The sequence below is a fragment of the Brachyistius frenatus genome, unplaced genomic scaffold (assembly GCF_029030835.1).
Source record: "Brachyistius frenatus isolate BFR_SWC_R1_liver_20210118 unplaced genomic scaffold, ASM2903083v1 Contig_119, whole genome shotgun sequence".
NCBI classification, from domain to species: Eukaryota; Metazoa; Chordata; class Actinopteri; family Embiotocidae; genus Brachyistius; species Brachyistius frenatus.
In genome coordinates this window covers 407,905-433,280 of record NW_027210718.1, presented here as the reverse complement: position 1 = coordinate 433,280, position 25,376 = coordinate 407,905, and the positions used below count along the sequence as shown (strand labels likewise).

Genomic DNA, 25,376 nt, shown 5'->3' with positions numbered 1-25,376 from the left:
AACGTCTCCAGTGAAAACAACACAATTCGTGGTAGATAAAAGGTTGTGACTTCCAGAATACGGACGGATGCAAGAAGATCTTGTTTTGGTCGCAGTTATGTTATTTGTTGGTTTTTTTTGTGGCCACCGGGTGAGGAGAGGCAGGGACTTATCTTGACGTTGATACGTCATCTTCGGCCGCGTCGACGAACCGGAGTGGGAGGGCCAGTTCAGAGGAGAGGAACTCACGTTGAATACGAACATTTTTCTTTCGCTATTCTCAAATTGTAAGTAAATGAAATAACCGTGTATTATCTACCAAGCTGCGTGTAACCGTCTGTTCCTCCGGGCGGGCCGGTTTCACTTGAGGAGGAGGAGGAGGAGGAGGAGGAGGGGGTTGGGTTAGGTATTAAACTTGGACGTCGCGTCTTTGACGTTTGCGTAACGTTACGATTTCTGCAGAAACGCGAGCTAACGAACTCTTTATTTTTAGTTGGTGACCGGTGATTATTACATTACTACTGATGCTACGTTTCCTGTGCTTTTAATCCAACTGTGGATCAAAACATCGCAAATCAGATGGATTTGATTGAACGGATGTGTGGTGATTGTTATTTAACACCGCACGAGTGAAAAATCAAGCTTTGTTGTGTCTGTTTGTTTGTTGTTGTTGTTGTTGTTGTTTTTTTTGGGGGGGGGATAGGATGACCCTTTAGTTGACCTAATGTTTGTCCATGTAATCCCCCCCCCCCTCTCTCCTGTCCCTCCGTGAATGAGCTGCGGCCAGCAGCGTATTTGATGACTGTACAGTATTTTGTGGTTTTATTGTTGTCACACAAACCGTCCCGAGGTCACTGGCTGCCGAGGCTTGAAGCAGGACATGTGCGTGGAAAGCTTTCATTTCGTTTGGTAACACCTGTTACATCTTACCAAACGAAGTTTAAAAAAAAAAAAAAAAAAAAAAAAAAAAAGGGGGGATTGTCTGATCTCCACAGCGTGACAGCTCTCTGGTGTCATTTAGATGCTCCCAGCTAAAATGGAAAACTCTGCTGACGACTACAGGATCCAGTCGTTTGACCAGGACACACAGATGTTACTGAAAACAGCCTTGAAAGGTCAGCGTTTTCACACCGCATCCTACAACCGATCTCCAGGGATTACAAATGATTTGAAATCCGTCAATATTTATTTATTTATTTTTTGTCTCATCCCTTCGTTCAGATCCAAGTTCAGTGAACCTGGAGAAGGTGTCCGACATCATCGTGGATCAGTCTTTAAAGGACCAGGTGTTCAGCAAAGAGGCCGGACGCATTTGCTACACGATTGTTCAGGTCAGTGCTGTTGGCACTTCAACGGCCTATTTAGTTTGTTGAGGGGAAGTACTCTTGACTGTGACACGGAGCGCTGCTGAGGCAGAGGGATGTAAGAAGCCCAAGACGAGACGAGGACTTAAACGTCTTGAGTCTCTTTCGCTAAATTCTTAATCCTCTCCTGCCTTGTTCAAACCTAACTTGTCGTTTACGTTTGAGCGACAGGAGGCTACTAAATCAGCTTAGCGACATCGCTGTGACTTTTTTTTTTGTCATTCCTTCGTGTGACCCGAATCTCCCGTCTGTGCAGGCGGAGACCAAGCAGAGCAACGGAAACGTGTTCAGGAGGAACTTGCTGAACCGCCTCCAGCAGGAGTTCAAGGACCGCGATCAGACGAGGGGACGCTCGCTGCGGGAGTGGGTGTGCTACGTCACGTTCATCTGCAACGTCTTCGACTACCTCAAAGTAAGAGCCGGACGACAAATTTGGTTTCTCGTCGAGATATTTCAACCCTCTCGTTTCCGTGAAGAATGCAGAGCGGCTTTGTCCGATCACATCCGGGTCATCGGCTAAATGACGCAAGTGCCCTCAATCTTCTGACAACCATTAACTGTGGTGGGATAAGGTGCGGCGCAGGTACACATTCAAATCAACCGTGGCCTGACTCGGGTTTCATCCTGGATAACGGCCACTGTTGTTTTTGCATAAGGCAACTCGTCATTTCTTTACGGGTGTACTAGACTCCAGGGCCCCGGCTCTCGTTTCCTCCTCGATTTTAAAGTGTTTGTTGTTTTTACTTTAAAAAAAAAAAAAACCAAAAAAAAAACCAGTCAGCCACTATAAGCATTCTCCGCTCTTTATGTCTCAGGTGAACAACATGCCGATGGTGGCCCTGGTCCACCCTGTGTATGACTGTTTGATGAGGCTGGCCCAACCGGATGCTCTAACGAACGATGAAGAGGTGAGGAAGGGAACTGGTTATTTTTTAATTCTCTCGTTACAACCGAGTGTTTCCGTAAGAGGATTTAACGAGCTTAAATTAAACTCGTATCTTACTTGGAGAAGAGACGGTTAAATGCAAGTCTGTCAAAATGTTCACCAAGCATATTTATGGGCTTGTCTTCATGTCTGAGGTTGTTTCTTTCCCGTTTACGGTCACCCATGTGACTCATAAATCCTCATAATTACCAAGGGCACAGAACATTACCAACACTTTTTTTTTCTTTGTTTTTCATCCTAACCTGTTAAAGGTCAATATCCATTTAAAAAAAAAAAAAAAAAAAAAAAAAGGCAGAAAAAGAATATAAACTAATCGTGTTGAAGACCAAAAAAAAAAGTCAAAAACATTTGGTGAATAATGGTTCGTATTCTAATATTTGAGAGGAAACGTGTAAACTGTACACATGAAGGCCTCAATCGGCCCTCTATTACAATCAGTGCTTTATTTACTTTGTTCCGCATCGTTTGTTTTGTGGATGTCCACAAATGTGCGTATGTATATTATAAGGAATGTATTATTTAAATCCTTTGTTTAAGTCGATTCTCTTCGACGTAGAAAGCATTCACAGAAGCCGTTTCGCTGAGGTGTCTCTGCTCCGCCTCCGCAGGTGGACTGCCTGGTGCTGCAGCTGCATCGCATCGGAGAGCAGCTGGAGAAGGTGAACGGCCAGCGGATGGACGAGCTGTTCTTCCTGCTGCGGGACGGCTTCCTGCTCCAGAAGGGGCTCACCTCTATGGCCCGTCTGCTGCTGCTGGAGATCCTGGAGTTCAGGGCCGGAGGTTGGATGCTCAGCAGCACCGCCCACAAGTACTACTACAGTGAAATCGCTGACTAGGACGGTAGAGAGACAAAATGCCCTTGCAGTCGGACGGAGGCCGAGCACCTCTCGGGATGCGTTTTGGAATCGGTTCAGGAGCGACGTCGCACGTGACGTAATTTCCTCGGCAAATCTGACGGATTTGGTGCTGGGTCGGATCAGCCAAAAGAACGCACCCTTGCTTAGCCTGCCTTAACGGAACAACCAATCACAGGCAGAATGTCCCTCTTGCTGATCCGATCGAGCACCTTCCATCTGACGACAGCGGAACAGCAAACGCCATGAAACTCTGCACCGACAGACTCACTTTATTTCAAAAAGCTCAGAAGCTAAGCCGACGGTAACTTCAATGTCCTTCCTACTGTGAACTTGACCAAAAACAGTCTATACTCCTGTCACATTTCTAGAGTGGAAACTCTGACAAATGAACAAGAGACGACGCAGGAAATGAATGATTTCCACGTGCCTCAAGATTCCCTGCAAAAGTTGGCTTTGCCGCATCAGATTTGCTGGGTAAATGAATTAAGTCATGTCTGGCGTCCCTCCCAACCAATCCTGACGCGTGTTCGGCCCCTGGGTGTCTTTGTCGGACTGCAAGGCATGCTGGGTATTTAGGCCCAGCAGAAGCGTTCTTCCTGCGAGGAAAAGTGCGCTGAGCATCAGAACGTTCAAGCAGCTCGGACACCTCACCTGAGTGACCGCTGACTATAAAACCAGCAGATTGATGACAGACAGCCACATCTTCCAGATAATCAGTGGAGGAGTTGGAGAAGATGGCAGTTCATAAGCCGTAAAAAGACTTTTGATTTTGCTGGATTGTTCCCTGCGTTTGATAATATTACCGAGGCGTTGTGATGTGGAATGTGCAATAGTTCAGGAGTTGAAGTTTACGAGGTTTAGCCACATCCAGGCACACTTTGTTCAGCAGAAGTTTGTTTTACAGTTTGAACAGAGCTAGAGAAGCTGAAGTTGTTGTTGTTGTTTTTTTTTTTCACGTTTTTAATCTTTCTGGCATTCCTGTTTTGAAAGAACATTTCAGTTTAAGTTGACCAAATCCAAAGGAGTCTGAGGAGACATTCCAGTCAGATGCATCTGATTCGGTCTCTGTTTTTATTTACATATCTTATTGTAGAATTAACAAAAGGTTTTTATTGCAGTTCAGAGGAAGTTTTTGCCAACTTTGTCCTGTTGGATTCCTGTTGCTGTCCAGTTTGTCATGTGAAGCACTGTCTGACTTCAGGGATTTATTTTTATTTTTATTTTTTTGTTGTTACATTTTGTTACAACTTCTAAATAAAAGACCAAAAGATTGGTTACACTTTAATATTTAAAATGTTTTTCTACAGGTAATCAACATTTTTTTTAATACAATTCTGAATTCACAACTTTTGCCGGTTAAAGTTGCACCAACATAACATGAACATCATCATCCAGTACAGATGACTCTTTCCCCTCTTTATATTTGTACAGGACAGTTATGAGCACGAAGCTCGTGCAAAAGTCTTTTTCGTCTAAATTCAGGTTCCATCAACACCAGCAACGTGATGTAGCTGAACTTCATTGATACTCAAGTGACGGCTTGAAGGTCCTTAATCAAAGCTGTGCCTTGGAATCACTCAATATGCACAAATATAGGCTAAATGTCAATCGGTTAAAATATTACTATTCTAATTCTGACAACCTGCACCTGCAAAATGTAAATAAGTCGAGCTTAATGCAACATTTGACTTAAATGCAGTGTGACAAGTCAACACCTGATGAGTTCAGAGGAAAAAGCTGCCACATCCAGGTTAAATCAATAAAACATTTATTTATGTATTAAATTGATTGTTAAGAGTCAAATAAAGAATTCGTGCAATTTGGAATATCCAAGTTTGAATGTTATTTGATCAAAGTCCCTTAATAACAGGCCACAGACCTGACTGCAATATATAGTGTGTATTTTTTTATTTTATTACACTTCTACATTACTAGGTTCCATTTTTTTATGGTTGGGTTGTACATTAAATGAAAATTTATTTGTGCTAATAAATCTTTTGAATCTTTCTTCTCTTTTTTTTTTTTTCTGAATTCAGTTTGTGTTTATTCCGTATTAATTACGAGTCCAATCAAGCACAGGTGTTTATTGTACACGATACAAGTTTTTGAATACAAAAAGTGACAGCGAGCCACGGCCAGTTCTCCTTCATGCACGTTTCACCTCTCCGCCGGCGTGGTACGTCGTCCAAAGGATTTTCATGTTGTTCAGTATTTACAATATCGCTACGAGCAACTGTGACTCTGCGGCCCGAAACAACATCTGTCCAGTCAGTTAGTCTGTATTTGAATTGTAGTCCCGGCAGGTTTCTCTCTACCACCAGCGGTAGTGGGCGTAGGCTCGGTTGGCTTCAGCCATCTTGTGCAGCTCGTACTTCTTCTTGATAACGTTGCCCTCTTTGAGGAAGGCAGCCAGCAGTTCCTGGGACAGTTTTTCATACATGTGCGTGCGTCGGTGTTTGTTATCCCTGCACTCCGTGATCATCCATTTCATGGCGAGGAAGCGGCGTCTGTTGTCTGTAAGCGGGATGGGCACCTGGGATGGGGGAGGAGTCCAGACAGGAAGTAATTAGTCATCAACAAATGTTTCTCAAGACATGACACGCATCCCATTTTTACATTGGTTACAGCTGTCAGAAAGCAATTCAATGCACAATACCGCTCAACAGACTGACCTGGTAGTACTTTCCACCTTTCTGTATGCTGGCCAGCCCAACGACAGGCTTACAGTTCTCCAGAGCGTGGTGGAAGATGGCGTAGGGGTTACACTCGATCTCTTCCTTCTTCCCTTCTGAAGCCTTGTGATATTTCTCCACCTGTTTCTTCTTTATGTTCTCCAGCGTCTAAGAAAAAAAAGAAGACGTGCTAAGTTTTATTTTATCAGGGTCAACAACAAGACTGAGAAGAGCTTGTTAGGATTTTTTTTTTTTTTTTTTTTTACCTGCATCATGATCTCTCTAGCCAAAACCTTGTTTCCGTGCGTCATCATCATGTTGATGAATTTACTGGAAAAAACAAAACAAAACAAAAAACAATAAAGGATCTTCTCACATGGACTTCCACACACACACACAGATTATACCAAACATGCGATCCTCTCTTGCACTGAGCTGGTATGTTTGTTTGTTCCACCTGACGACGGCGTCGCTGAAGACGGAGCTGGTGACTCCGCCGGTAGCCGCCTTGATGGGTCTGAGCGCTTTGAGCTCCTGCCGCTCCTTCTCCTCAGCGGTCAGCTCGGTCTCGGGTCGGCCGTAGGCCTCCTTCCTGACCTCCGGCTCCAGGTAGTAAGGGTTGTATCTGCTCCATCGCACCAGGAACACTCTGGAAACAGGATATACAGAGACAGAGAGAGAGCGCAGGTTTAAGGTTGAGACAGATTGTTGCTTCTGTCAGAGGTTTTCTTTTTTTTTTCCTACCAGCTGTCATCCACGTAGGAATTGTTGGGTTACCGTCTGTAATGTTGTCAGGTTTTGTTGGAGGAACTTAACTGCGCTTAAGTTCCCTGAGATGAGCATATTTTATAAATAAAATTGAATCTAATCTAGTTCAGCTTCTCAGATGGTTTGGGTTTGCCGTTTTATACGATGGTAAACTGAAAATCCGGACAAAACAAAGGGAGATCATCTGAAGACGTCCTCATGCTCTGGAAACATTTTCGCTGTTTGACATTTAATAGATAAAAGTTAATTCAAAAAAAAAAAAAAAGAAGAAAAATAGAAGACATTGTTAACGTGTGATGTCCATTTCTCGTCATTTCTGAAGAATTTCTTGCGTAAATAATGAAAAGGTTGAATAAAAACAGATCGATAATAATTATATTAGCGTATTAATAATGAAGGAATAACCACCGTCGCAGCCCTGTACATTCGCTTTTGCCAACTTTTCAGGGGCTGATATTTAACACTGGAGCGAGCTACTATATTAACGTTTTGAACACGTATAACAGACATAATACGCAGATAACATGCTCATATTATTGGTCTAACGCCGCCTGTTAATAACTGCGTCTTGATAAAAGTCATATTTACCTTGGTGTCCAAGGTTTTAGTAATCCTGACAAGGAAGCGGTCATCTTGAAAATGTGTGTGTCAGTTAGGACCCTGGGTTAGTATCTGCTGCACATGCCTTCTCGAAAAAAAAAAAAAAAACTGAATTAAAACCCCACGTTTCATCCGAAGGATTTTGAAATCAACGTCGGAGCGAGATCAAAAAAATATATATATATTTTTAAATATAATATATTTTGTGTTATTTGTAAAAAAAATAAAAAAAAAAAAATAAATAAAAATCCCACCAATGACTTTGGACTCTCGCGAACACGCCGGTGACATCACGCGATGTTTTTAGTGCTATGGCGTACCAGGAAGGGGAGTCGCTTGAATCTTGGCTCAGTGAGTGATTAATCCCATTTTTTATGAATTAAATCAAACGAATAATTAGCTCGGCACATCGGTCCGGGTTTTACAGGGCAAGAACGGGCGTCTGTGCAGAAACCGTCCGCTCGCTGAGAGTCGCTTTGTGGCTTTTAGACAGCCAGCTGAGACCCAGGCAGGGCAGTGTGTGTGTGTGTGTGTGTGTGTGTGTGTGTGTGTGTGCATCATGAGCAGGATGGGTGGAGAGCTGCACTTTATGCAATGTTCTGGTTCACAACGACAACTGAGGGGCGGCGTGCAGTGATTGTTCAGAGGCACGAAGCCCCACAGATAAGTTTATCCTCTGTACAGCTCGATGCAGCTTTCAGGGCAGAAACAGGACGATGAATGAAGCAGCACTGTAAACAATGAACAATACATCAGGGTTTTGTTTTGTTTTTTACGAAGAGGAAGAAGGATAACGGTTTGTGCATCGTCATAGTGAGTGCAGGACTCGCAGAGAGATGCTGTGGCGCCTGGGAGTTAGAGAACCCTTTAAAATGTCTGTTCTGCATAAATATAACCCAAAACATCAATCGGAAGTTCACACAAGTCCCTGCAAGGAGATCAAGAAAACAACAACAAAAAAAAAAGAAACTAATGAACTAAAAATATCAGTCAGGTGTTTTCAATCAGTGGAAGGATCATCAAGAGCCTCGTTTTATTTAAAGAACAGGGAGCCATTAAAGTCTGAGCTTCACAACCTCGTTTGTGAACATGTATCATTATCATAAAGGTTGCAAAACCATCTCTGAAGATCTGTTTCAGTTATTTGTTGGTACTGACTACTTTTACGATTTAAGATTTTACCTCAAATTTAATACAAAGCATTACTGAAAATAGACCAGTGGCTCCCAGTATTTTTTTTTTAAGCCTGTGACCCCCTTGCAAAAAAAGACGTGTTTGGTTTGTATTACATTTCATATTTCAGATGTCTGAGTAAAAAGTGACCCCCCCCCCCCATCTAAACCTTTCAGATCATTACATTTGTATTATGTAGTGTATGTAAAAGCACACTTTTCCTTAATCATCCTGGTTTATTTGGTGCAAATGTCTTTCTGTTGCAGATAAAGCCACCCATCCAACAAACAGACAAGAGGACTGGGAGTACATCATCGGCTTCTGTGATCAGATCAACAAGGAACTGGAAGGGTACGTGTAATGCAAAGCTTTTTTTTTGTTGTTGTTGTAAACTTCAGTCAGCTCGCGAAAAGTTTTTTTTTATTTGGACTTTCTTCTTGCAGCCCTCAGATAGCGGTAACTCTGCTCGTGCACAAAATCCACTCACCACAAGAATGGGAAGCACTTCAGGCTCTAACAGTAAGAAAAGCTGCGTGTAGTTGTCAACAAGAGCTTTTTTTTTTTTTTTTTTTTGTCCTGAACTAGTGAACCAACCGCTCTCATAAATATCTTGTGTACAGGTATTGGAGGCATGTATGAAGAACTGCGGGAGAAGGTTTCACAATGAAGTGGGAAAATATCGATTTTTGAATGAACTGATTAAAGTCGTTTCTCCAAAGGTGAGTCGCCTCCAAAGGGGTTGAGACTTAAATCTATTGTGCAGGACGTCTGTTACATTCAAGCCAAAGAAGTTTGACACGATGCTGATTAAGCCAATCAGTGACAGATAAATCTCTGCGTTTCACAGGATATGATGTTTTTAAATGTGGTGTGTCTGGTGAGACATTCCCACTGGATGAATGCGGATAAAATAATTCAATCACGAGCCTCTTCTCTATTTTTTTTTTTGCAAACGTTATAATCGGAACGAAAGGTTCAAATTCTGACCACCGTTTTCCAAAGCCTATTTACAGTGTGCATATGATGCATGCACGTCGACCGGGTTTTTGGTAATTACTCCCACTGGCAGAAGGGGGAGACATCAGTTGAACTCTGCAGGTTTACTGCTCATAAAAAATGTGCTGAATGGCCATCCAGATGCTACATATCCTCTTTGTATTTTCAGTACATGGGCGACAGCGCGCCCGAGAAGGTGAAGAGGAAGATCGTAGAAATGCTGTACAGCTGGACGGTTGCTTTTCCCAATGAGACCAAGATCAGCGAAGCGTACCAGACACTGAGGCGACAGGGTGCGTGGAGACGTGGAGCCATCAGATGCCACGATGAGCATCATACACGGGAAATCGTTAATCCAGTTCTCGCTCTCTTCACCAGGCCTCGTGACACATGACCCAGAGATACCGCCGGACAGGACTCTGATTCCTTCTCCTCCGACACGACCGAAGCATCCAGTGTTTGACAACGAGGACATGGGCAAGGTGAGCGATTGAAGGCAAATAAAAGACGCTCTGGAACTCAGGATATCAAGCAAAGAACAGTCTGTTTATGAGCAAATATCACAAAAGCAGGTTGAAAGTTTTTAAGTCTGTGTCTGTGCAGTTGCTTGCTGAGCTTCTCCGGAGTAAAAATCCCGAAGACCTCCAGGAAGCCAACAGATTAATCAAAAACATGGTGAAAGAGGTGAGACACGTTTTAATGTTCCAGATCCGGCTTCCCGAATATTTAGGATTCACCTTAAAGCTGTTCCTGCTCTGTTTCTGACGCGAGTGCTCTTCTGTTTTGTTGCTTTTTGTCAGGATGAGGCTCGTGTGCAGAAGGTTTCCAAGCGACTGAACACACTGGAGGAGGTGAACATCAACGTCAAGCTGCTGACCGAGATGCTGTCCCACTACAATAAAGACAGCTCCAGTGACTCGGACAAGGAGATCGTTAAAGTGCGTGTCCACACACACACACACACACACACACACACACACACACACACACACACACACACACACACACACACACACACACACACACACACACACACACACACACACACACACACACACACACACACACACACACACACACACACACACACACACACACACACACACACACACACACACACACACACACACACACACACACACACACACACACACACACACACACACACACACACACACACACACACACACACACACACACACACACACACACACACACACACACACACACACACACACACACACACACACACACACACACACACACACACACACACACACACACACACACACGGTGAACGTCTTTGATCTACAAGGACAAAACTGGAAGAGCTGCTTCTCACAGACAGAAATGAACAACACGCCGTTTATAGCCACATACAGAGTTGTTGTTATTTTGCGCATGACCATGTTGCTTTAGAAGTCTAAAGTGTGGTAACTACGTTGTATTCAAACCTCCTCTGTTTCTCTCCTCAGGAGCTCTATGAGCGCTGCGACAAGCTGAGGCGGGCTGCTTTCAAAATGGCCACCGAGACAGAGGACAATGACACCAGTTTAGGTTTGCCGGATTGGTATTGTCTTTGTCTGAAGAAGCCCTGCATTTCCATTTATTTTTTATTTTTTATTTTTTTTGTTTCTTTTCTATCGTGTCACTGCGTGTGATCTGTAACCCCCTGACCTTTGTCCCCTTAGGTGACATCCTCCAGGCCAGCGACGACCTCTCCAGGGTCATCAACTCCTACAAGAAGATCGTTGAGGGGCAGCCGATCAACGGCGACAGTGAAGAACCTCGACCTGCAGCTGGTCACAGTGAGACCGGTGAAAGACAATTATGTTTTTGCATTCTTATGGAAAAAAAAACAAAAAAAAACAACGCGACGCTGCAGGTATACTACAATCAGGTTTCATCTGCTTCCCCCTCGACAGAGACCACAGATACACTGATTGACCTCGCCGGCCTTGATACTCCGAGCCCTCCTCAGCCCGTCCCCGCTCCCCCCCAGCCCTCGTATCCTGTCCCCGCCGACCTCACGGCATCCCCCATCCCCGTCCTGCCGCCTCCTCCCAAACGCCTGACCGGCTCCCACGGCAGTCAGAGCAGCAGCCCGAGTCACCCCCCGCTCGACAAGGCCTTTACTGCGCTCTCTCTCCTTGATGATGAGCTGCTGTCTCTTGGTACAATCTTTGTGACTCGTTCAGTTTTGGGTGAAGGGCGGCTACAGGCAGTAGCTGGTGAGCTCAGCTTAGCTTAGCATAAGAACTGGAACACAGGGGAGGCAGCTCGCCTGAGTCTGTCCACCATTATCAACTGAGTCTACCATCACTGTCAAAGCTCACTAAAACAAAACAAAAAACACCTGATATCTTGTTTGTTTATACCGGAGCAGTAACTTCTGCTGGTTGCTTGGTAACCGCTCTCTGTAGCCTGTAGTCCAGCAGTAACCCCCATTCAAACCACAAAGTGTTGTTTTTAACACTTCAGTTTGTGGCCCATTAAACAAACAAGATGCAGCATAATTACTGTGCCAGGCTTTCCCCTTGTTTCCTGTCCATACGCTAAACTAACCTCTGCTAGCTGCAGCTTTATATTTACTGCTCAGGTAACAGAGTGGTGTCAACGTCCTCGTCTGTCAATCAGCGTACTTCTCAAAATGTCAAAACTGTTGCTTCGATGTCGAAATCTGTTTTGTGTATTCCGTGTGAGAGAGAATAAGCAGCTAAAAAGACATTTTAATATTCAATGCAACACGTCTAAAACTTCAGCAAAGACCAAAGACTTTGTCTCATGTTTGCGCCTTCTTTCAGGACTGAATGACCCTCCTACCTCTCTGAGCAGCCAATCAAAACCCACGTTGGATGAACTGTCCAATCAGTGGACCTCCATGCAGGTACATCTGATATGATTTACCACAGATTGTTAGTCAGTGTGTAGCAGGAGAGGGGGGGGGTGAATAATCTTGTGTCCTCTGCAGGCCCCAGCAGCGAGTTTGGATATGTTTGGCAGTGTAGCCTGTTCAGGTCCAGTGGCGCCCCCTGCTGAACCGGGCGCCACGCACACTCTGCAGAGCCTGCAGGACCTGGCAATGATGGACTTTTCAGATCACAAGAGGTACAGAGTTATCCACAGCAAAGCTATTTCTCTCCCTGCTGTTCAACTGAAAATGATAAATAAAAAAATAAAAAAATTGTATCGCATAGAATTCTCTCCTATTGATGTCGGCGCTCTTATCCGCCTTACCTTATCTGATTATTTCTCAGAGGCACCACTGTAAGGTCTCACAGCGACCCGTTGAATGTGATTTTCAGTTTGTCCGGCCAGCTGACGGCCAGAGGAAGCGGCTTCAGGATGCCGGCGGCAGCAGCAGCGTCTCCCCTCGTGCATGGGAAGGGCTCTCCCTCCTCAGCCTCTCTTCTCCAGGGCACCACGCCCGGCTCTCCTGCCTTGTCCCATGCCAAGTCCCAGAGCCTGGGCTCGGCCCCAGGCAGCCCGCTGTTCCGCTCTATGTCCCCCTGCCAGCCGTCCCTCCAGGGCAGCCCGGCCAGAGGCACAGACGTCTCCCTGAGCAACGTGCACGTCCCTCTGGAAGCCATCAGACCGAGTAAGAACGACAAAAAGGGAAGGAAGGAGTGACGGGTTGACCGGCTTGACTGGTCAATGAGATGCTAAATTACTGGTTCTATCACTGTCATATGTCTGGTCACGCCTGGCTGCCCCTGATTGGCCGTGTCCTCTCTGTTCTGTCCTCAGGTAAAGTCTTGCCTGTGACCGCCTACGATAAGGACGGTGTTCGTGTGCTGCTCAACTTTGCGTCTAACTGTCCTCCCGGCAGGCCCGACGTGTTGGTAATGGTGGTGTCCATGCTGAACACAGCCCCCCTGCCTGTTCACAATGTGGTCCTGCAAGCTGCTGTGCCCAAGGTAAAGACGTTCATTCTCATGTCTCATGTTCTTCTGGTTCTGTGGTGTCATAGTAAAACCTCACCCGGTGTTGACTTTTACGTTTTTGTTTCCTTATTTATTGCGGGGAAAATCGACATTAGACTGCAGCTGTGATTGAAAACTATCCAAGAATCTAGTTGTCTCAGCCCACACTTTCTCCTCCCGCTGCCCGTCATCTCTCTGCTGTCACCTCATCAAAGGGTTATTAAGTCCATTCTTGAAACGTTACTCACACACTCCTGCAAAGATTGAAAGGTTAATTGTTTGCCGTGACCATTTCTTCCCTCCCTACTGGTAGTGAAAAGATCCTCTCTTGTGGGATTTCATTATAAGTGATGAGGGGAAAAAAAATCCATCCATCACTCTGTGGAAATGAATTCTTGAGTTCAGGCACAGATGATGTGAGGCTTCAGCAGTCTTGTGTCTTTTTAGTGCAACATTTCCTCAGCCAACCACAATAAAGAGAAACGCAAAGATTGAGGCATTAAAATATGACTGGTGCTAGATTGGATCATTTGAGAGGGAGCCTCTGCCTGTGATTGGTTGATAGGTTGTGGAAGGGTCAACGTCGGGGACCGGTTAGCGGACAGTAAAACAACCAATCACAGAAGTGTTGAGTTAAGAACGTACGTCCCTTCGGCTGATCCACTCTGGTGACAACCTAAAGATACAGTGTTGACTCTTCCATTTATCTTCCACCAGTCAATGAAGGTGAAGCTGCAGCCGCCATCAGGAACAGACCTGGCTCCATTTAACCCCATCCTACCTCCAGCCTCCATTACTCAGATCATGCTGCTGGCCAACCCAACAAAGGTAGGTGACGTTAATAAAACGTGACGGCAAAGTAGTGCCCAAAAACCACGCACGCAACCTCCGAGGTGCAATTGAGCATCTTTGTGTGTGTGTGTGTGTGTGTGTGTGTGTGTGTGTGTGTGCGTGCGTGCGCGTGCACGTCCTCACAGGATAAGGTGCGTCTGCGCTACAAGCTGGCGTTCACTCTGGGAGAGCGTCTGTGCAACGAGGTCGGAGAGGTTGACCAGTTCCCCCCACCAGAGACGTGGGGTCACCTATAGCAGCGTGCAGGCCTGCTACTACCCAGCAGGGACAGGCCGCGGTTCGTACTCCATGAAGGGGGGTGTGTGTGTGTGTGTGTGTGTGTGTGTGTGTGTGTGTGTGTGTGTGTGTGTGTGTGTGTGTGCGTGTGTGTGTGTGCGTGTGCGCATTCACGTTCACATCCATCCCAGAGAGAAAAGGAGGGGCGGGGGGGGGGGGGGGCTAACTTCAGCTGCACTCTACCTTTCAGCTTGACATTCCTTATAGTTGTTCTTTTGTTTGGCCATTGTTATTACTGGCACTGAGATGTTAATGGCAAACACTAAGAGTTGTATTTATACAGTGCTTGTACTTTTCTGCAGATATCTAACAAACTCAAGATAGAGAGTGGTAATGGTGCTTACAGGTTATTGATATATATATGTATATATATATATATATATACACGTGTATATATATGTGTATATATATATATATATTTTAATGGATATTCCCTGAGATGAATTTCGCAGATTGGAATGTATTACAAATGCAAATCGGTGCATTAGAGCTCTGCCTCAGCGCAGCACAGCAAATATTTAAAGAGAAATTAAACTTGAAGTTAACAGAGCCTAAGAGCCAGCAGCTGCGCTTTTATTTATTCCTAAAGAATATACTTGAACATTGAAAAATCAAAAGTTTCTTCAGATGGAGCTTAAATGAAGAATTCAGTCACATATCATCGCTGCAGAAAGATCAACAGATTTGTGTATTTGACTCTTTTATTTGACATGCCTTAGTAAAGTGAACTCACTAATGTAGCCCTGTGCCAGATTAGTTGACCAACGGTGCAGTGCTGCAAAGGCAAGGTAAGGCAACCAGCGGCACTTAGATGGTAATTTGTAACTGCAGATAGGCCTTTATGAGTCCAACACTGGTTTTTATTTCCCGTGATTATTTCTTTTTCTTTCTTTTGAAAGTCAGTAAAAAGGTGATTTCAGTCACTTTAGTTCCGTGTTTAAAAATGGTTATTCTGTCAGTATTGGGAGTATTTCTGTCTTACTTATTATTATTATTATTATTTTCAGTTTTCTAGTATTTCAGTGCATCATTCCAACTTGAAAATGTAAACTGAACAACCTGAATATACATCTGTCAGCAGGCGGATTACCTTCTAGTGTGCATCAGTGCGATAAAGTGGAATTGTGCCAAGTACATTTCCACAAGTCGGTTAAGTCGATCCTCCCTGACACTGGATTCGGGAAATATTCAGACCTCTTCACGTTTTGCACATGTTGAAAAATGTATTTTAAACTAGATAAAAGTTCCATTTTCGTTCACACATTCAATCAGAGCCCGTCCGGCTCCACGGATTGGATGGGATCCCTCAGTCATCTTCAGGTTTCTCCACAGATGTTCTGCGAGCTTTAAGTCTGGGTTTCGGCTGAGCTCCGCAAGAACAGTCAGACTTGGCCTGAAGACACTTCAACATTCGCGGCATTCTCGGGGTCATTATTGTGCTGAAAGACGAGTCCTCATCCATCTCAGGTTGCTGCGCTCCGGCATTTATCCCTCCCTCAGTTGCGAGCAGCCTCCCACAACTGCTGAGAAGCATGCACACAGCACGAATTCTTGTCGCCTCGGACCAGAGACTCTTATTTTTCCTCATGCCGTCGGTCCTTTAGATGCATTTTGTCAAATTTCAAGCAGGGCTGTCACACGTCGTATTCTCAAGAGTAGCGTTCATCCAGCCGCCGTAAAGGGCGAGTAGTTTAAGTATGGTTTACGCTCTGGCAGCTTCTCCCATCTCTGCCGAGGACTTGCGGAGTTCAGTTACTGTGATCGTCGGGTTTACGGTCACCTCCCCGATTAAAGCCCGGCTTGCTTAGTTTCTCATTTTAGCTGGACAGCCAACTCTATGAAGAGTCCTGGTGGTTTCAGACTTCTTCGTTTTAACAATGACTGAGGCCACCGAGCTCCTGAGAATACTCAAAAGCTTTAGAAAGATTCCTACACTTTTCCCTGAGCTGTGAAAGTTCTTGGACCTCATGCTTGGGTGCAGCGTGAATTATGGGACCTTGTAAACGCGCATACGTCTTTCTGAACTTTGTCCAATCAGTTCAATTTGCTACAGCTGTTCTCCAATCAGGTTCTAAACACATCTCATGCATAATAAAAAAAAAAAAAACAGGCGGCACCTGATCACAACTTGTAGCACCACAACTGCTCTGAATACGTTTTTAAATTCGATTTTAGTGTTTAATTTCGAATAAATTAGCCACATCTCCTAAAAGCAGATTTTAATTTTGTTATTATTGTTTTTTAAGTTGAAGTGGATTGGAAAGAAGTGCATTTTTTTTTTTTATTCATTTAAAAATATATCTACAACAAAGTGCGCAGAAGGTGAAGCGGTCTGATTACTTCCTGAATCTCTGGGTCCCTTCTCTGCTCGTCCTGAACTCATGTTCATATTGGATGTACAGAAATGTTTACTGTACATAGTATGTAATGTAATGTACCTGCCGTTTGTTGTATGACAAGTTCTGTGAACATGTGACGTGTAGATTTTGGGAGAGTGTTAGGGCTGTATATAGTGTATGATGTGCCATTTGTTCGCTGCATGAGAAAAAAAATAAACAACTATTTCATGGACGTTTGATATGCAGTGATTTAACCTTCCAAACACACGATCGCTAAGAGTGCACATCATGAAAAGTGTTTTATTATCAAAGAGCACAATTTGATTACTTGAACTTTATGTACAGTACAAAAATGAAAAAGAAGCCTGCTGTTTAATGTCACCCTTCATGTTTCCACGGTCCCCTCTTTGACTATAGCCATCGCCAGGTTTCTGGCCAGAGCAAGTCTCAGGAGCTCCACTTTGGTCACCTCGATGTCCTCCTCCTGAAAAGTCAAAACGCACCGGAGTGAGAGGTGCAGCAGATTGTAGGTCGTAAACACGGCAGCAGCTGTGGAGTGACACGTGCCGACACTTTACAGCACCAGGGTTTGGGCCTGTGTTTTAGCAGCCGAGCAAAGCATTGTGGGTAAATCCTTTTTCAGGGTTTACCTTTTTAAGTGGGTGAAAAATGAAGGTTGACTCCTCGATTTTTAAAGAAGCGCAAACAGCAGAGTGGCGATAGCAGTCAGCCCCGACCGAATATCAAGCGCTTCGGCCCTAATAGTCGGTTTACTTTGCAAACTAATCGGATCGCATTCACGCCATCATCTGAGCAGGATTAACCCCGTGTGGACGTGCGTACCTGCATGGGCCTGCTGTTTGTGCCGGGAGCTGCGGTGTTCAGCGACGAAGTGATCTCCCCTAAACAGAGCATCAGCTCATAGGTTTGATCAGCCGAGAAGATCACCTGAAAAGGAGAAATTTGTTCCGTGTCACTTTTTAGTGAATTCACTCTGAGGAAACAGCACTACAAGTCACCTATTATTTGTACTTTCTGCGTGTACTCGGCGATGAGGGCTCCAGAGTTCATCGCGTTAAGTTTAAATGTGCACCGTGACACCGGGGGCCACGGTTTATTTTTGGTTCACATAACATGGATGACAGACGAGTACGGCAAAGTTCTCTCTTATAACATCAGAAAATTCCCAGACAGGAAAGAGCTCGGCTCAACAGGCAAATGACTGACTCTGTTGTAAGTCATCTGCTGCAGATTTTCACGAGACTAAAATCATATGCCGTTTTATTTGGAACAAAATCAACCACGCAACTGAAATCTGATCACACTGGAAAAATATTTATCACAGTTGGATGCCAGCTATTAACACTTAAGGTGGAATTGTGTCTCTCTTATATTTCAATGAATGTCAGTCAAAATATTTTCAGTATACAGTGAACCCTCGTTTATCGCGGGGGTTACGTTCCAAATAGAGACCGTGATAGGCGAAATCCGTGAAGTAGTAACCTTTTTTTTTTTTACAATTATTATACAATGAAATACTCCATAATACATTGAAACCAAAGAACAAAACCTTTTTACAGGCCCAAGCATTTGTTTAACAAATAAAAGTACTGTATAAATGTTTTTTTTTACAAATAACTACTGTACTGTAAAATAATAATTTTAATCATCAATACGAACTGAAGGCTTCAAATTGCTGAGATCGGCACCGCCCCACTGCGACCCGAGTCATTGGATTAGAACGGGAGGAAATGAAAAATGATTATGAAAACAAATACAAAGTACAGTAGGACAAATAGTGACTCGTGTATTTCACTGCTCTTCTGACTGAGCCGCTGCATCCTGACTCCGCTCTGCAGCGGTTCTTTCTTCTAAAGCCGGCGGTGCAGGTGTGGTTTTTCGAGAGAAGAACATAGTTATCGGTAGTTGTTGTCGCTCTTTTTTCTTCTGGGCAAAAAGATTCTTATAAACCGACATGCCACCATCGATTATTTTTAATTTGGCAAGCTGTTTTACGTACGTGTACATATTAAACCGCAACGTTATTGACAAACAGGTAGAGAAGAAGCGGAGAGACTGTTTAGCCAATCAGAATGCAGAACACAATGCACGATGCAAATCCGTGAAGCAGCGAGACCGTGAAAGGTGAACCGCGTTATAGCGAGGGTTCACTGTAGTCAGAAGGACGGATCAATAATTTAGAAAAACATGGCAACAATTAGTTGATTAATTGTTAAACACATTTTTTTTATTTTTTTTTTATTGATAACTTTTGAGGTAATCAATCAGTTGCATTTTTTTTTTTATTAAAGCAAAAATATTAAATACTATCAGCTGCCGGCTTTTCAAAAAGGGAAGTTTTGCTGTTTTTTTTTCTAGTCTTTAATGACAATAACTGAGTTTGGTTTCACTGTTTTCGGATGTTTTGTAGACCAAATAATGAATCCTATAGATAAGATTCCTTCATAATAAAAAAGTGAATAAAAGCCTTAAATATAATTTCATGAGTCACATTTATGTATCTTAAGAAAATAAGCTTCTACTGAACCAGTTCCTTGTGATTGTAACAACAATTTTGTCCAAATCGGTGACTGACCTCTTTCTGCTCCAGCAGTGGCAGCGCATCAGTCAGCAGAGTCATCCAGAAGCTACGGGGAGCAATCTTGGCCGTCATGAGGGAGAGGAGCAGCTTCGCTGCCTCCCTGAAATGCTTCTCTCCGTACAGCTTGTGGAACTCGCGGTATTTCCCTGGGCATGAAAAGAGAGCAACGTTTTGGTCGGAGATGTGCAGTGAAGTCTGGTGACATCAGCGACACCCATCAAACGGCATGCCGCGATAAGACAGTTGACAGGATGAGAATTCAGTGCGCTGATTGTTACAACAATCAAAACCTCCAAAAACTCGTAGTTCAAAATAAGCCACAACCTACGGAGAGGCCATTTCTTTCTTTCATTGTTCTCTGTATTGTATAACAGGTTAACTTTGCTCTCTGATATTGCTCCAGTAAGACACACCGTCTCATGCTGCAGCAGCACAGCTTTATTTAGATCGGTGTTGTACACATTTCTGTGTTTGAGTGTCACGGGACAGCATAAAACTAGAAGTGTCTAAGACACAGTCTGCCCTGACGAGTGATGCGGAGAGCTGAGTCACAAGTGTCGCAGTGCCACTGATACTGCAGTGTGTGTGTGTGTGTGTGTGTGTGTTCACGTGTTCGCTCTTTGTACCAAGGAAAGTGAGCCTGTCGCTGAGCAACATCGCTGAACCGAGGTTGTCGATCAGATCCAGATCAGAGAAGGTCCCTCTGGCACAGTAATCCTGTAAGAACCTGACACACACACACACACACACACACACACACACACACACACACACACACACACCTTTTAAAATCACGTGGGGAGACACGACGTCCCAACAAAGTGGTTTCACAAGGACAGCTGGAAGCTGTGATTCCTCTCAAGAGCTCAGAAACTAGAAAGCTTGATTCGTTTTGAATCGATCGCATGCAATCCTTCTCTTTGCTTTATGTCCTGTTGTGTAAAAAGGCCAAGAAATCCGTCCTGACCAGATGAATCTTTTTCAGTTTTCGTCTGAGAAAGGCAGGTTAAGAGAACTAACCTCTCTGAAATGAGGGTGGCAAAGGCAGCGTCTTTGGCCCTGATGCTCCAGGAGAGAGCGGAGCCCAGTCTGTTGTTCCTTAGCGCCCGCATAGCCATAATCTTACAGATACTTCGCACTGGATGAAGACAAGAAATACACTTTTGAAGTCTCAACTGCGCTGGACACACAGATGACTTTACCTTCGTGTCTGCATTCGTGCCACGCAGGCGGATACACGCTGGGAGGGGGACCGAGGACGACGACGCTACCTTGCTCTGACATTTGCCTCTGCTCGCAAATCCTGAGCACCTTGAGGGCTTTGCGCTCCGTGTCCAAAGGGACCCGCTCGATCTGCAGCTCCAGGTAAACACGACCAAACTCCGGGCAGTGGTCAAAGTAGTCCACGGCCAGCTGCCACAGGCTTGGCACAGAACAAACACGAAAGGCCGTTAAAATAGCATGACGGTGTCGACTCGTGCTTCAACTACGTTTCTAAGTCACTGAATTCGTGAACAAAGTCAATTACGGGGTCAATCGAAGAAAATCGTTTGCAGTTCTAAAATGTGCATTTTCTTTTTACATTTTATAGAAATCTAAACCTTTAAAAAGGAACAAGGTATTACAACATAGTGTAATCTTCATAGTGAATCTTAAGCATACCTGTGATGGGTGAAAAGACCAGAAGCATATTCCAGCAGGAGGAACTCCCTCAAGTTGGAGCCAAAGCTGCACAAACACACACAAAGAAAAGAGGTGCTGAAGGTTAGCAGAGTTTAATGTGCAACCTTGTCACCTCCAGGTTAACTAGAATTAGCGCCTGGCGGGCCGTACAGCGACGCTGACCCCTCAATTTGTAGTTTGCCTGCACGTCTGTCCAGACCCATATAGATATTGGGAGTCACAGTGACCCTGACCTTTGACCCCCAATGTTTAATCAGTTTACCTTTGAGTACAAGTGAGCGTTTGAGCCGAATTTGAAGACTTTCTTTCAAGGCATTCCTGCCATATTGTACACGAGAATGAAATGGACGAATAATGACGGACGTGAAGTCGTACTGACTTTGACCTTTAACTGCGAAAATCCCTCAGACGTCGACGTTGAAAAGATTGTGAAAAAAAAGACGTCTTTTCAACTTTAACCGTCAATGTCAATTGTGTTTTTTTTTTTACATCCTGCAGCTGTGGCTACCGCTGGCGCAGAGGTATAGAAATGTACAAACACAGTCAAAAAAAAAAGCGTCCTTACTGTAGATTGTGAGACTGGAGGAGTTTGCAGTGATCCAACAGATCTGTTAAATGGGCCACAAACCACCAGTTGTTGAGGGCAATGCTGAAAGGACAAAATTAGGACATCGCATGTTGAAACAGGAACTGATGAGGTAAACAGGTATGTGGCTTGCATGTCCTCTGTGTGTACAAGTGCAGCGGATGGAATCCAGTTGTCTTACCTGCAGTCCTTAATGACCTGATGGATGTCAAACTCAAAGGCGGCCAGTAAGATGCTGTCCAGGGGCTCTGGGACGCTCCTCGAGTCCAGAAACATAGTCATGCATGACTGTGGCGAGACACAAACGCACATGCAGTCAATAAGAAGACTGTAGGAGCAGTGGGTATGAATCGGGCAGACGGCGGTGTACCTGTGCGTAGTAATGCAGCTCGGTGGGTTTCACTGTGGGGTGGCAGAAGAGCAGTCGGGTGACAAGGAAGTGGTACCATGTTCCCAGCAGTTCCTTGTGCTCCAGCAAAGTGTCTTCGTCGCCCAGTAGGGTCTGAGATTAAATGAATAAAACAAAACAGTTTAAATGTTGTTCAATTCATAGTTTTTTTTTTTTTTTTAACTGCAATTATCCCCTCCATATTTTGGAAACAAAGAGCTACGAATAACTTCCGCAGCACCATTGTTCAGTAACACTAAATAACTAACGGGACCGCCGAAAGCACGTGCTGTACACTGCATGCACTGAAGATATTATAACACATGTAACAAGGCCTAATGTTGGCACGGTGTCACTGACCTTGCAGATGACCTCCAGGTGTTGGTTGCTGGCAAACGAGTTGTCCTGCAGACAGCGGTCCACCTCCTCGTGCCAGTTCCTCCACTTCACATCAAACTCCGTCAGTGTCTGATTGCCGCCAGGCTAAAAGAGCGTTACAGAAAACGAAGAGGTGAGAGACGACGCAGGTTGGTTTATGATCTGATAGTCTGTTTACACGCAAAAGTAATCTCTGGCTTTTAGGGAGTCAACATTGAAAATTGAAGGTGTACCTTTCAAATTTAAAAAATATTTCCGTTTAGAACTGAAGATTAAATCATACAATAATTCCTGCTACGAGCACGGAAAGTAAACTATTGAAAGAGTTGGGGCTCTTACATTGTAGAAGGGCATTTTGCTGAGCAAGGTGTCCATTAGCTTGTACATGCTCCTGGCAGCAGGCTGCAGGGTGGCCTGTTTCATCAGCATCTGTCTGGCTTCGTCCAACCTGCCCTGCAGCACGTAGCTCACCACCTGCCACAGCACACGCACACCAAACATGTGACGGCCGTGACCTCGCGCTGCACTTAATGTCAGACCCCAGGAGGGAAATGCGGAGAACGCCAGTGACAGAAATGTGTGCAACCATTTGGCTGAACCTACCACATCCCAGTAATCGTAGTGTTCAGCAGGGCTGTCACTTTGCAGCACCTCTCTGGCTTTCTCGTCCACGTCAGCCTTGTGTAGCCGAACCCAGTCCAGGAGGTGGAGCAACAAGGAGCCCGCTGAGAATACAGATACAGACACACACACACACACACACACACACACACACACGTGGTGGGTTTGTCTCGGTGCCTTCACAATCCCAAAGTCAAGTTATAAAAGGAAATATAACGTGAAAGAAGTTAGGAAAAACCACAAAGTCAGACTCTAACCAGGAGCTGCATCGATGAACAGCACTTCGCACAGATTCCAGATCAGTTCTATGGCCAAGAGAATGGACACCTGAAACAAAACAAAGCAGAGTGAAGTTAGGGCAGAGTCACGAAACAAACTGGCAAACGGGGAAGGGTTTCAGTTCGCTTTCAAATAAAGATGCGTTTTGTTTTTCGTAATTATACCGCATAACAGTTTCATACTCTGCAGTATCGTCACAAAACCATTCAGCTAAAATATGACGTTTTACTGCATTAGTGCCGCAGCACAGAATGTAACACGCATACGATGTCCTGTATGAGCTTTTGTCTCATTTTCACATGAATGTAATGTCTCTGCATGTTGTGGCACAGATGCACATACAGCAGTGGTACATGCCTGATCTCCGTACTGCGCGGCCACTTCTGCATCTTTTGCAGAAACTGTAGAAAAGACAAAATGGTGAATTCAGTTAAACCCGAGTGATCAAACAACTGAAGACTAAAATATCCTAAATCATTTCTCAAAATCCGTACCTGCAACTTGCTGAAGCTCCTCCATACACGCTCGAATCACAGATCTGTAGTTCTTACTGATGCTGACGAATCTAAGGAGCAAGGCAGAGGTAGGTTTAAGATTATGGAAGATACTATTATTCATCCTGTGGAGGTTTTTTTTTTCTCCTTTCTTTTATAAAAAAAATAAAAAATAAATAAAACAAAACTGTTGTTCAACTGAAAAAGCAAATCAGTAACGTGCACGGCGAGAGAGGACTCCACCCAGCGGTCTTACTGGGGTTTCTTGCTCTTGCTGGGGAGGTCCTCTCTGATCGTCTGCAGGCCGACGAAGATGTGATGCGACTCATTGAAGAGTTTGCGTAAGATGGGAGAATATATGTCTTCATCTTTCCTGACCTCGTGGATGAAGGAGTAACCCGACCCCGAAGCACCTGGGACGGGTGGGGCAAAACGATGGTAAGAGAAGAGCACTCGAAAAATGTGTGAAAACAGGGGGATTGTATTGCACATGGACACATACCCGATGCTTTGAACAGGGTCTCGTACACAAGGATGTCACCGGGACCCCATGCAAATCCCATATGTTTCCCAACACTGACCGCGGGAACATTCTGCATTTAAACAGGAAGGACACTGTGATGGAGGTATTTAAATTAAAATATTAAACATCAGGTGTATACACTGAGTGGCCGCTTAGATATTGTTTTTGTTTTCGGAAACTGCTGTATTAAAGATTCAGGCTAAATGTACGTAGTCGTCGTTTCCAGCTCTTCCAGCTTTGTGTTCATTGTGTTGTTACACTTTTGACCCATTCAATATGCATTCGTGTTCATCTTTTAATGTGGGAGTTATGGAGTGGATAAATAATGTGTAATTGTTCTACCTAGTAATTCTTAAAAAAAATAAAAAGGATTGTTGTGATACAGTTAGCTTGTTAGCAATGCTATTCAATGGCAATAAAGAAAGAAGAAGGGGGAAAAAAAAAAAACGTGGCCATAAACGGTCACTTACAGTAACTGCCGGCTCAACGTCTACCTCCTCCATCAGGAAACGGTAGTATCGATGCAATAAAAATCTAAAGCGACAAAACTATTCAGCGAGAAACATGCCGTCGACCACAGGTTGCGACACGGTCAGCTTACGCGCCTCAAGTCTTTCAGTGGGAAGACGCCGTGGCGCACATGTTGTGACGTCATAGGGGGGGGGAAAAGAAAAAAAGAAGCTGCCCTTTCGTTTGCCTGTTTTTCCACTGGCTCCTCTGTTCTTGGCTCGGGACGTTGTTTTTTTTTGTTGTTGTTTTTTTTGTCGTGACACAGATAATCAATGAATCTAAAACTCTCGGGGATTAGGTTCACCCACGGTATTGAAGGAATGACTTTTTCAAACACGGGAAGTGTTTTGGTATCTGTTATCCCGTGTACGCGCCAATCGTACTCGTGTTTTCACTGGACTGTGTCACGAATCAAGAGCTGATATTTATGTAATTACGTGAAAATAAATCTTCAACATCAGGCAGGGGAAAAAAAAAACACAAAAAAAACAAGATGGCCGCTGGGATTTATAGGGTTAAAATAAAAGTGCCTCCTCTGTGTTCCTGATTGTGGACAGTTTCCCGTGT

At 44.3% G+C, this 25,376-nt stretch overlaps 4 protein-coding genes across 4 annotated transcripts; 2 read left to right on the top strand and 2 right to left on the bottom strand.

Annotated features, from left to right (window-relative positions):
• The first annotated feature begins 22 nt into the window (after window positions 1-22).
• Window positions 23-4,431, top strand: mif4gdb (MIF4G domain containing b). Its single transcript, XM_069713452.1, has 6 exons — window positions 23-266; window positions 1,001-1,094; window positions 1,201-1,310; window positions 1,600-1,755; window positions 2,159-2,251; window positions 2,898-4,431. Exons 2-6 carry the CDS (start codon window positions 1,001-1,003, stop codon window positions 3,123-3,125), a joined length of 681 nt encoding a protein of 226 aa, XP_069569553.1. The 5' UTR covers window positions 23-266; the 3' UTR covers window positions 3,126-4,431.
• Window positions 4,432-5,215: 784 nt separating this feature from the next.
• mrps7 (mitochondrial ribosomal protein S7) lies at window positions 5,216-7,232 on the bottom strand. Its single transcript, XM_069713451.1, has 5 exons — window positions 7,175-7,232; window positions 6,276-6,467; window positions 6,085-6,148; window positions 5,819-5,986; window positions 5,216-5,679 (listed from the first exon to the last, which is right to left on the bottom strand). The coding sequence occupies exons 1-5, from the start codon at window positions 7,216-7,218 to the stop codon at window positions 5,458-5,460; spliced, it is 690 nt and encodes a 229-aa protein (XP_069569552.1). The 5' UTR covers window positions 7,219-7,232; the 3' UTR covers window positions 5,216-5,457.
• A 256-nt stretch (window positions 7,233-7,488) lies between these two features.
• gga3b (golgi associated, gamma adaptin ear containing, ARF binding protein 3b) lies at window positions 7,489-14,553 on the top strand. The gene is made up of 17 exons (XM_069713450.1): window positions 7,489-7,537; window positions 8,626-8,710; window positions 8,803-8,878; window positions 8,980-9,078; window positions 9,525-9,648; window positions 9,734-9,837; window positions 9,959-10,039; window positions 10,156-10,293; window positions 10,831-10,912; window positions 11,047-11,172; window positions 11,281-11,529; window positions 12,160-12,242; window positions 12,327-12,463; window positions 12,661-12,953; window positions 13,103-13,272; window positions 13,996-14,106; window positions 14,256-14,553. The coding sequence occupies exons 1-17, from the start codon at window positions 7,498-7,500 to the stop codon at window positions 14,364-14,366; spliced, it is 2,109 nt and encodes a 702-aa protein (XP_069569551.1). The 5' UTR covers window positions 7,489-7,497; the 3' UTR covers window positions 14,367-14,553.
• Window positions 14,554-17,019: 2,466 nt separating this feature from the next.
• Window positions 17,020-24,929, bottom strand: nup85 (nucleoporin 85). The gene is made up of 19 exons (XM_069713503.1): window positions 24,770-24,929; window positions 24,279-24,369; window positions 24,033-24,189; window positions 23,777-23,847; window positions 23,640-23,683; window positions 23,261-23,330; window positions 22,986-23,107; window positions 22,722-22,856; window positions 22,365-22,487; window positions 21,987-22,118; window positions 21,798-21,904; window positions 21,596-21,679; window positions 21,010-21,075; window positions 20,619-20,770; window positions 20,368-20,485; window positions 19,974-20,074; window positions 19,342-19,493; window positions 17,589-17,693; window positions 17,020-17,229 (listed from the first exon to the last, which is right to left on the bottom strand). Exons 1-19 carry the CDS (start codon window positions 24,800-24,802, stop codon window positions 17,131-17,133), a joined length of 1,962 nt encoding a protein of 653 aa, XP_069569604.1. The 5' UTR covers window positions 24,803-24,929; the 3' UTR covers window positions 17,020-17,130.
• Window positions 24,930-25,376: the final 447 nt, after the last annotated feature.